The sequence below is a fragment of the Ambystoma mexicanum genome, chromosome 14 (assembly GCF_040938575.1).
Source record: "Ambystoma mexicanum isolate Mex_15411 chromosome 14, UKY_AmexF1_1, whole genome shotgun sequence".
In the NCBI taxonomy this organism is placed as follows: domain Eukaryota; kingdom Metazoa; phylum Chordata; class Amphibia; order Caudata; family Ambystomatidae; genus Ambystoma; species Ambystoma mexicanum.
The window spans coordinates 410,382,692-410,394,940 of NC_090940.1; the positions used below are offsets into that span (position 1 = coordinate 410,382,692).

At 47.8% G+C, this 12,249-nt stretch overlaps 1 protein-coding gene across 3 annotated transcripts in view; it reads right to left on the reverse strand.

Annotated features, from left to right (window-relative positions):
• The window catches only part of KNL1 (kinetochore scaffold 1), a 1,870,945-nt gene that overhangs the window by 660,014 nt on the left and 1,198,682 nt on the right, over positions 1–12,249 (reverse strand). For all 3 annotated transcript variants that reach the window (XM_069637560.1, XM_069637559.1, XM_069637561.1), the window contains one exon: positions 8,670–8,760. In XM_069637560.1, coding sequence (XP_069493661.1) covers positions 8,670–8,760 — 91 coding nt within the window. The remainder of the gene's footprint in view (positions 1–8,669; positions 8,761–12,249) is intronic.

Here is a 12,249-nt window from a genome sequence, read left to right on the forward strand (position 1 = left end):
CGGCCCAGGGAGCAGATGTTCATGGTGTTAGGCCCAGGCAGACCAAACACGGGCAAAATGGCCAATGGGGTCCGGGGGAGGGAGCGGGTGGCGGGACACAAGGAAAGAGAACTGGGATGCAGGGTTTTAAGCCAGCAACGGCATGCCTGGGGAGGTCCAGCGACATGATGGTAGAGGGGGTGGTAGAACAGGGGGTACATGGCACAAGACTAACCTGAGGCCACAGTGAAAATCCTACATTTTGGAATCTAAAATGGACACGGTCAGCCTGGATGTGAAACTTTTGAGAGAGGATGCGAGGGCGCTGGCAGAACGAATAGGAGCACTGGATAAAGAAGTAGCAGCGAACACGAGTAACTTGAAAGTCAATTACAGTGAAGTATCAATATTGCAACAAGTGCGGAATATGGAAAGTGGAGCGGAAGAAGCAGAAGGGCGAGCAAGAAATAGGCCCGGGAGCCCTCACAAGGGTTCACAGTGGAGAGAGCACATAGGGCCCTGTCAAGGAGGCCGCCGCCTGGAGCTCTGCCTTGGGCCATAATAGCCCGGATACTAAACTACGACAGTGAAAAAATTCTAGAACACTTCCGCAAAGCAGGAACAATTCAACGAGCATCAGCCAACATCACTACTTATCCGGATTACACCTTCCTGGTGCAGTAACAGAGGATGAACTTTGCATCAGTGAAGAGGAGGCTACAGTAAGGGAATCTCAAATATAAGCTGTTATATCCAGCCAGACTAAAAGTAATACACAAGGGCCGCACCATCTTCTTTGAGACTCCTGAAGATGCGCATAAGTGGATGGACACAGAAAATTTAACAACCGGAAGTAGATGACCAAGCGAGCGGTGTAAGCAACAAACCCGAGCTTACTGAGTAGACACTGAACAACTACAGAGGAGAACAGTGAATGGACTGCAAACATGTGCAACAGCGACACAGACGAGACACAAGTGCTAATCGTTCTGTTTCTGGTTTTTTATTGTTTTTTGGAAGAATGCAGGAACCATTAGTGAAGTGCCCAGCCAGATACGCACTAAGAGGAAAGCACCCTACACCCGAGACTAGATTGGTTTATTTTAGGATACTAGCTGTTACGTATCCTCCTGCCACACTATGAGCACCCGGACAAGTGTCTGGAGCAGGAGTGAGATGCGGGGATGCCTGAGCACAAAGTATTGAGCTGGGCAATAGTTGGGGGGAGGGGAGGGCAGTTGGAGTAGTTAGAAGGGTGTAAGCCTACAGATCCACACAAGATAGATACAGTACATGCAACAGACGGGTAAAATATGCTAGCACTTCTATGCATGATGGGGGAACTTAAAATAGCGTCTTGGAAAGTCATGGGTCTAAACAGCTATGTCAAACGGAATAGAATAATGCCTTATTTGATGTGCCAAAACAGCGATATTGCCCTCCTGCTGGAGACCGATCTCACTAAAGAGAAGCAAAACATCTTACCGAAAAAGTGGGGTGGATCCCTGGGCTCGTCATATTCGGCATACGCCAGAGGTGTTCTAATATGGGTGGCACCATCCGTTCCTTTCAGAGTCATCAAGGCCTTCCTCGATACAGAGGGTACAATGATCGTAATACAGGGACTAGTGGAGCAGACGTAAATCTGTGTTAACACGTACGCACCGAATCAGGATACGGCAGCCTATTTTCGGCCATTGTATCCTAAGATCAGCTCATATAGGGATGGCACACTGATATGGGGAGGAGATTTTAACTGCACACTTAAACCGGCAATGAACATATCAAACGATAAATACACACACCCAGCCCCTTCGGCTAAATCCCTAAATACGATATTGCATGCATTCAAATTGTCTGATATATGGAGGGCGCTGCACCCGCACGACAGGAGATACTAATGTTAACGACCATCTGGCGTCTTTGCCCACAGCTTGTGCCTACTGAGTTATTGCTCATTGTTGTTTGCCATCCTTTCCTATCAACTGCCAAATGCCCACTGTTCAAGCACTTTGTACCTTCCTGCCGACTGCATGTTAATAGCTACCTGGTACAATTGCTAGACATTTCGGGGCTTATCCTGTCTCGCCTGACCCTCGCTCCAGTGAACTATTGCAGCATTTCAATATTGTGCCTAGTCAAACCTTAGACTTGCCAACCCATGCCATACGCAGGCTGTACCTCTCAGACCACTTAGTGAGTCCATTCACTTACTATGCCCCAATTATGTTATTTGATTTGTTAAATGCTCAGACCCGACTCTCCTGCTGTAACAAGTATCACTGCAACTGCTATTTATGCAAATCGTATTATCTGCAACTGTTTTATTCACACCAGCGAATCTGGCGGCTTTTGGATCGCATAGTTCTGTTGCAATCATACCTCGCACTCAATGACCGACAATATGCATTTGCATTAACCTACCCTGGTAATTCTAACAATGTCCTATCACAATTTTAACTAATAGCATAGCCCACACCTCGCATCAAGACTACTGCCTGACCAGTGCTCTACCTGATCCCTAGTTCTATATATAGCTAAGTGTGTTCCACCCGCGATATTTCTTAATATAGTAGGTTTGCTACTAAGCCCTACATTGCTGGTCACTGGCCTCTTAACATCGTGCCTCTATGCTAAAGTGATCGACTATCTTCAGCAAGAGGCGACACTACTCAAAGTATGAATCCATCCTTGCCCATGGAGATTAAACCAACTAAATTTCTTCCGCCTTTAAAACAGAGTTCTCATGTGCCATATGTTGAACCAACCTTATTCCTACCAAACTTAATACCAAGCTCCAGTAGCTACTTCATTAACCAAATCAGGCCAACTAACCCAATAGACATCCCCAACCATAGCCAATGGATCAAGCTATTCGCAACCAAACCAACTGCTAACCAGCCTTGCCGCAGTGACCTCAGAAACAAGAGACAAGGCTCCAGATTTACCAGACATGCATTGTCAGCGAATATACATCAGGAGAAAGTATGAATACCACCCCACCCTAACAAATCTATTTCAAACTACACAACAGCTCTGAGACTTCCTCGTCCTACAACTAATATACCACAGCCTAAAAAATCTATTCTGGCCTTACAAACCCAGACCAGGCTACGATCCCCCACATCAAAGGCACCTTTATAAACACTAGATCCATTATCGCGCATGCGACAGATATAGCCGATATTATCAATAAAGGAGAACTAGACTTCCTCATCATCTCGGGAGACCTCGCACCATGCTGCTGCAGGACCATCCCTCCTTCTCGCCATTCCTGACTCCTACACCATTGTAAGAGCTGACAGAGAAACAACAGAAGGTGGTGGGGTTGCCTTCATCGCTAAGGCTAGCCTAGCGCTCAGATTAACCACTGCCCCCTTGGCCAAGTCTTGTGAACTCCTCACAGTTAAATTAGCCACCTCCAAAGCCAGTACCTTTACCATCCACCTAATATACAGACCTCCTGGCCCCATTGGGTCCTTCGAGGAGGACATTATCACTATACTCTCAGACAATACCAAACCCACCTTCCAAATGTTCTTGTTGGGTGATTTTAATTTAGGATTCCTAAACTCTAACGACAATGCAGCTAAATTACTCGCTGACTCACTAACAGAATTAGACTTCACACAAAGAATCACCCAACCCACCCATGAGAAAGGAAGAACACTAGATTGGGTGGCCGACCACAACTGTGAAACTTCCATCACAGCCATCGAACCCCAGACATGGACTGAACACTTTCTAATTTCCTTTACCACATGCACCAATCGGCTAGTCATTAAATCAAAAACAATTGCGCCACCCCTCCTCACAAGAAACAAACAAAACATCACTACTGACATGCTGATGCCCAGCCTGATCCATACCTTAAGCTCATCTAAATCGCAAGACCCAGCAGAACTTATCGACATATTTAACACCACCATGACCCAAGCCTTAGATTCCATTGCCCCACTTAAACTTCAAAACAGTAAACCTAAAGCACACCTCAACACCTGGTGCACCCCTCTGTTGAAAGCCCTTAGGCTTCAAAAAAGGAAAATGAAAGCCAAATGGAAAAATCTACCCTCAAAAGAAAACAAAGACAAAATGAACGTAATGTACTCTAACTATAATGCCGTGCTTATCAGGACTAAACAAGAAACCTATAACGAAAGGATTCAAAATGCCAGTTCTAGCACAAAGGAACTATTTGTAATCCGTACCAACGGCCTTCGCCAGGGGCGCCACCACTCCCTCAATGGAGGTTTTCGTCAGGTGAATCTGGGCCTTAATGACATTGGTCATGCTTGGGGTCTTCACAGTAAGGGGAGGGTCAGCGACACGCTCCTCTTTGGCCTTCTCTGTCGGAGCCGACTGGGACTTCTCCAGAAGTTTACCCGGGTGCCCAGACTTACTTTTCTTCGCAGAGCTAGACCGTTGGCTCGTGGTCGAAGGTGCTGGAGATACTGTGCCCTTCCTGGCCGCCGAGGGACAGCACTCCCCGTGACTGCGGACTCGCAGTGCTTTGCTTTCTGTTGGGGCAGTCGCTGGGGCGCCCTCAAAGGTCTTAGAAGACTGCTCGTATTTCTTTTCGCGCCTGGGTGACCGGGACTCACCCAACTGGAGCCACTTGGTAAGCCGTTCACGACGGTCCTTACTGGTGTGGGGTACCATGTCCTTGCAGAGCGCACATGCCTCCTCTACGTGTGTCTGGTCGGTGTGCAGGCAGTAGAGGCACAGGGAGTACCCATCGTCCAGGAAAATGTTCTGTAGGCCGCATCTAGGGCAAATTCTGAACAGAGGCGTCGAGTCTCTATCTTCAGCCATGTCCTAGGCCTCCAGAATCTTCTGGAATCCTCCAAGAAGGTAACTCGACTTGTGACTCGAATGAAGGATCGATGGAGCTTGAGACTCGATTGACCGAAGAAATAAGAGCAAACTCTTCGAAAAATCGCGAATGCAGTAAAAGCTCGAGAGCTATAGCACGAGGACTCCCAAACACTTGAACGTGAGGTAAAAATCTGAAGATGGCTGCCAGAGGAGGGGCTTAGGTAGAGGGCAGTCATTGGATGGGGGCAGTATGACCCAGAGACCAGTGATTGGTTGTTAGGAGAAAGACAGTTCAGAAACAAAACAAACTGATTTTTTCTTTACCGAGGATTCCCAGCCTGACGACGGGGAATATTCATGAGCATGTGAATCCATGCCAGACCCCATGCTGGACAAATGCACATGGCTTTGAAGGTAGTTTGTCGTCCAATAGGGAACCTGCGGAGGACTCTGGGTGGGGCATATGAGCAGGCGGGCCACAGCGTTTTGTACTCTTTGTAATTCCCCAAGTAGGAATGCTGGGCACCTAGATAAAGGCATTTTGCGTCATCTAGGCGAGATAGGATGATGGTGAGGATGGCAGAGCTTCAGTGAGGGTAGGGGAGGATACGCCTGAGAATGCGTAGGTGGAAGAAACCAGTGCTGGATACAGAGTTGATGTGTTGGGAGAGGTATAGATCTGTGTCCAGTATGCATCTGAGGTTTTTCATTGTGGTGGAGTTTGCCAAGGGGTGTGGGTGAGGGGGGTACCTAGAGCGTGAGGTCAGGGGACAGGTTGGGGAAGGAGCACAGTTTTCCCACAGACTAGGATTTCTGCTTTCCCAGGGTTGAGGATGTGGTGGTCATCCAGTGGTCAATATCCGAGAGGAATGACGATATACCTGGACGGGGAAGACTAGTGATTTGGGGATTTTAATGATGATCGGGGTATCACCTGCGTAGTTGTAGCTGGTGATATAGTGGGAGCGGATGAGTGCGGGAAGTGGGCTCGGATAGATATCTAAGAGGAGGGGAGGCAGGGAAGCTTCCCGTGGGACCCTTTTCGGCACTGCGCAGGGTGTAGAGGTGAAAGGGTGGAGGAGCATGATTTTCAAGTGACTAGCGGTAAAGGAGGAGATCCAGGTGAGGGCAATGTCTTTGATTCCTTGTATGTAGCCTGTCAAGGAGAATAGTGTTGTCAATGGTATCTAAGGCGGCAGAGAGCTCAAGGAGAATGATGAGCATCCTTCTGCGTCAGCTGTTCTTCTCAGATCAAATGGACCCTAGGGAGGACTCAGTTCCTCTAAGGAGTCTGAAGCCAGATTGTGCAAAGTCAGGGAGGTTGGTGGCTTCAGTGAAGTGACCGAGTTGCTTTTATGCTGTGCGGTACATGAATTTGGCCATGAAGCATGTGTTGGAAATGGGCCAGTAGTTCTGTGGAAGGAGTTGGTCGAGCGTAGGTTTTTTGAGGAGGGGTTTAACGCAGGAGATTTTTAAGGCTTCCCGGGAAGACTGCTAATGTAAGGGATTGGTTAAGGATTGAGCGTCCAATGCTGCCTTCACAGGTTGAGGTTAGGATGTTTTTGAGGAGGGTGGGCAAAGGTACTCAGGGGATCCTGATGGGTGGCTTTGTGCTAGGAGCGAGAGGAACTCCTGGTGTGAAATCGAGGCGAAAGAGGTGAAGGCTTGCATCAGGAGGGAGTTGGGACATGGGATAAGAGGCGATCGGGCAACAGTAGGGGGCATGGTTTTTATTTTAGAGATGATGGCAGAATGTCTGTCGATAGCGATGTTATGAAAATGTTCTGATAAGGCATTGCTTTGGGATTGGGTGTTCGGTGGAGGAGGGGTTGAGAAACCTTGCAATTTGATTTCAGAGATGATTCTATACAGTTCCTTGCTTGGGTTGCAAGAGTTAAAGATTCGGTTCCCACAGAATGATTTTTTGGTTTTTAGGATTTCCGATCTGTAGGCCGTTGTTAGTCTTACCAGTGGGGTTTTGTTTTGGGGGGTTTGGGTTGGTTGCCAGGTCTATTCCAGACAGTGCTTGCAGGTTTTTAGAGATTTGAGGTGGGTGGAATACCACCTAGGTGTGAGCCAGAGAGGTCTGTTTTGTTGGGGCGAGGGGTGCAAGGGTGCTGGAGAGCCATTGGTTGAAGAGTTTGATGGGGGTGGGGGGCTTCCTGGAGGGAGAGTGCTCAGAGTGACTTGAGGAGGGAGTTTTGGCTAGACCAGGGGTTATATTGACCTTGTTTCAGAGTGGGGTGAGGTGCACTGGTTGGTTGTGGCCGGGCGTGGTCTTTGGAGGGGGGCTGGTGGTGAAGATGGTAAGGAGAAGAAGATTGCCAAGTGATCTGTCCATGTTAGGGGATGTGGGGGCAGAGTGGTTATGATGTTTGTGGCCCTGAAGACCGCGTCGAGGGTGTGGCCTTAAGTGTGAGTGGGCAGTGAAATGTGTTGTGTCAGGTTGAAGGCTACTAGGTTATCTGTGAGAGAGCAGGTCATGGGGTTCGAGGGGGAGTCAAACCAGATACTGAAGTCACCTAGAATAGTTAGGGTGTCGCTGAGTGTGTCTGCAAAGTTTTTGGTGTAGCCAGAGGGTCTATAGACGAGTAGGAAGCTGTGGTAGGTGGATGGTGAGAGTTGGAATTTTACAAGAAGGAATTCATAGTCTGTGGTGTTGGCTAAGTTATCCTTGATCAGCAGAGGAAATTGGTGCTTGTGTAGGATTGCTACTGCCTCACCTCTTCTTGATCTATTCTGAACAGTCAGGTTGTAGCCGGGGGTGAGGCCTCGTGTGAAATGGGTTTTTAGTCAGCAAAACAGTTCTCTGTGATGAAAGGGATGTTTGGCTTTTCGTCCGATACAAGGTAAAAGATGTTAAAATTGTTTTTAGAGACTGACCTGGCATTGATGAGAATGCAAGAGATTTGGTGTGTTGTGCTAGACAGTATGTGTTTGCCCGGGTCGTTGTAGGGATTGTTGAAAGGGTGGGAATGGTGAGGGGAGTGTGGCGACGGGATGAGGTATGAGGAGCCCAGTGGAGGGCATCATGGGAGGAGAGAGGAGGGGAATAGTGATAAGACCAGGTTGGGAGCCGTAGGGGAGGTTTGTGAGCTAGAGCTAGGGGGAAAAAGTTGGGATATGGGGTGGAGCATGGGTGATGTCAAGTGGAGCCTGAGCCTTTTTGTATTTTTCGTGCGGCCATTAGAGTGTGGGTGAGAGTAGGGGGCGGGTCGGTTGAGGTTGTGGCCAGGGCTGAACCTGGTATGGTTTTTAATCTATGACACAGTCAACATTTTAATGAGAAAGAGGCATCTCTGATGCAGCATGCTGAGCATGCACGAAAAAGGAACTGAGGCATTTGGCATCCGGTACCTATATATAAGATGGATTCCCTCACATCCGGAGTGAAGGCGTGGAGGGGGAGGAGTATTAGCGCATTGGCACACCTCGCCCTTTACTTGTGAAAAAATAATTCTGTTTTCAGCGGTCATTGCCTATTCAGTATCTTTGATGAGGATATAACCTATCAGCATGAGAATTATTGTTTGAACAGGATATCTCTGTTGGTGTACAGCATGAAGGGAAACTAGGCTGTAAAGACAGGCATTAACTTGATCTCTTAACTTGGCTCCTACACTACCCCTGATAAAAGATGAATACCAATGTTGGGCAGTGTTCTGAAGTTGTGTACCATTGGTAGAAACTGCTAAGAGAAGAGCAAAGTGTTACTGTTGAGGTATTTTGTACATCAACAAACTTTAAAGCAATTTAATAAGTTAATTAGCAATATGACCAAACCCAGTAGAATTCTCATGAAAATAAACATTGTTTAGGTTGTAAATGGATGCACAATTGTGATACAATCAGGAAGCCAGGACCAGGATCTTTACCTCAGACTCTGTGCAGGTCACCATGACTTCCCACAGTGAAGGGTTCACCTTTGCCAAAGGTTTATCCTGAACACACACACTGCATTTTAACCTGAAAAAAAGTGTGCAACAATTGTGATTAACACAGAAAGAAAATTACCAATTATTAAGAATTAAACAAACCCCTATTTAAGTATTAGAAATGTATGTTATTTGTATCTTGTTTAAGAAATTAGGTTGTTAAGTGATTACTAGAAGCCCAAAACCGTCACCAGATAATCCAATAAGCAACCTCAGGCAGTAAAGGTAGAAACATTTATTTTATGCCTACAGCTGTGCAGAAATGAACAGGGAAACTGGCCTAGTATCCTCTTCCTAAAAACGTGATGCCCACACACAGAAAATTTGTTTTTTATATGGTTTTACACAATAAGCATTATACATAAGTGTCAGTGAGATAAGTTTAGTCGGTTACATGAACAACAGCTTTCCTGCTAAATTCTAAACAAACCCATTTCGGCTATTCGCTTTGAATTGAGGAGTGTTTCCTTGTGGGCACGGGTACAATTGGGTGTCTCGGTCATTGTTATCAAAGCAAATGTCACATCAAGTTCTAACCTTTCTTTTGGATGCATTTATCTGTCATTCATGAGAAACAAAGTTGCATTTGGCATCAGCCTTTGGCACCTCACTCCCAACAGATTTGAACTTGAACAGTCATTATGTGAGCTGGTTTTACTTTAGGCATGCACCCAATCTGCAAGGGCTCTTTCGGCCACAATGTACAGTCATTTCAGATTCTGATACACAGGTCAGCTTCATCTCTGGAACACTACCCACGTAACTATTAGTTCCTCCTGGAATTTGATTTCCCACAAATTGCAATTCATCACCCAGTCTCATCAATGGCTTGCCTAGATCCCTGGTTTTATCTCAAAAATTGGGGACCATATCCTTCGGACTGGCCAATAAGCCCAAAGAACAAGTTACTTACCTTATCTGGTAACGTTCTTTTGATGGGACGTTCCTCCAACGTATTCCACATCTATGACAGGTAATAACCACAGCTGTGCTGCTTCTGAAATTTTTGCGGCGTATGCGTCCTTCGTCAATGGCGTCGACACGTTGTCCCTCGAGGGCCTCCGTCAAGGGTCGACGTCATCAGACGTTATATATAGGATGCACGGCGCCCGTAGCCCCAGTTGTAGTTTTTTCCCAGAACGTGTGGTACGATGTGGAATACGTCGGAGGAACATCCCATCGAAAGAACATTACCAGATAAGGTAAGTAACTTGTTCTTCGAGGGGATTGTGTCCTCCGACGTATTCCACATCTATGACAGACTCCCAAAGCAGTACCAACATATGGAGGTGGGAAAAGAATTTACATATTTAGAATATTAGAATGCCCAATCAAATTGCTGAATAGAGGACTGTCTTACCAAAGGCCAAATCCTGGCCATGGATGGAGTCCAAGGAATAGTGTCTCACAAAAGTATGGACAGAGGCCTATGTGGCTGCTTCACAAATACTACGAATTGGAACCCTCTGTAGAGCAGTGGAGGCAGCCACACCCCTAGCAGAGTGAGCCTGTAAGCCTACTGGAGGGTCCTTTCCCGCCAAACGGTAACACTCGGAGATCGTCAAAATGATCCATCTGGACAAGGTGTGCTTGGAAACAGCCTGACCTAACCACCTTCCAGCATAACCAACAGAGAGCTGATCATCCACTCTGACCCGGGACATCTGTGAGAGATAGAAACTCAAAGCTCTCCTAGGATCCAACCTATGGAGCCTCTCCTCTTCCTTACCAGGATGTGGAGGAGGATAAAACGCTGGAAGAATCACCTTCTGGCTCAAATGGAATTCCGACACAACCTTCGGAAGAAAAGAAGGCCGCAGGACAACCCTGTCCTTATGGAACACAGTGAAGGGTGGCTTGGCAGAAAGTGCCTGCAACTCACTCACTCTGTGTGCGGAAGTAACCGCAACTAAAACTGCAGTTTTAAAGGATAACAGTCGCAACGGACAAGAATGTAAGGGCTCAAACGGAGCTCCCATCAGGAACTTTAAAACCAAATTCAAATCCCATCCCGGCACCTGGAAAGGTGACGGTGGAAACACATTAGCTTTTTTAGAAACTGTGAAATCAAAGGAATCTTAAAATAAGAACATTTCTCAGACGAGCGCTTAAATATAGACAGCGCCGCCAGGTAACCCTTAATGGTACCCACTTGCAGGCCCTTGGGGGCTAAGGAAAGCAAAAAAGACAAAACCAAAGGAATGTAACATTGTAAAGGATCCACTTTCTGTACCCTGCACCAGTCGCAGAACTTTCTCCAACGGCAACGGTACAGGGATTTAGTTGTGGGCCGTCTGGCTGAAAGCAACACCTCCATCACGTCTTTGGGGAGGTCCCAATCCTTATACCTCAACCTTTCATATGCCAAGCATGAAGGCTGAGAGACTTGACCTCTGGATGGAGAACCCGACCCCCCCCCTGCCGTGAGGGCAGATCGTCTCGGTAGGGAAGAAGGTGTGGAGGGCAGACGGATATGTCTAGAAGGTTCGGCTACCACGCTCTCCTGCCCCATGCCGGAGCAATAAGGATCATTCAGGAACCGAACCTCCGTAACCTCCTCAACATTTGCGGAATGACGGGGACGTGAGGAAACGCGTACAGCAGAGGGAAGGACCACTCCACTACGAACGTGTCCCCTAAGGCTCCTTGGAGGAAATTCCCACAAGCAGAATCTTTTGCACTTTCGGTTAACACTTGTGGCGAAGAGATCCACTTGTGGGGTTCCCCAAAGGGCAAAGATCTCCAACAGAACTTCCTGAGCCAGCTCCCACTAGTGAGAGACCGTGCTCTGCCTGCTCAAAGCGTCCGCCGCCACGTTTTCGTCTCCAGCCAGATGAACTGCCGAGATCGAAATTTCCTGCTGGATGGCCCAGAACCAGAGCTGCATCATCTCCCTGCACAATGGGCGTGACCCTGCCCCTCCTTTTTTGTTGAGGTAGTGCATGGCCACTGTATTGTCTGTCATAATCAGAGCATTGTTCCACCGCAAAGACGGCAGAAAAGCCTTCAGGGCTAGCCTGACAGCCCGCATCTCTAACAGATTGGTGTGGAGTCTGGACTCCGACAGAGACCAACGGCCGCTGGTTGTCAACTCGTTGGCATGAGCTCCCCAACCCGTGAGGGATGAGTCTGTCATGATCGTCACCTCCGGCCACGGTTGCCAAAATGGAGCTCCCTTCATCAGATTTCCTTCGACGGCCCACCCACAGAAGATCCTGGCCGACCGAGGGCGGCATCTGAACGGGATCCGACATCCTGCCGGATAACTGCGACCACTGCATCTTGAGAACGCACTGCAGAGATCTCATATGCAGCCTGGCCTCTGGCACCAGGAAAATGCAGGATGTCATGAGGCCGAGCAACCTCAAGAACTCGAACGCAGGGAGACTCTGGGCACGTTGAAATTTGTCTACCATCTGCAGAATGTGATGAGCCCTCACCTGGGGAGGCAAACACAGCCCCAGGGATGTGTCGAGCACAGCTCCGATGTATTGGAGCCCCTGATAGGTGTCAAATGGGA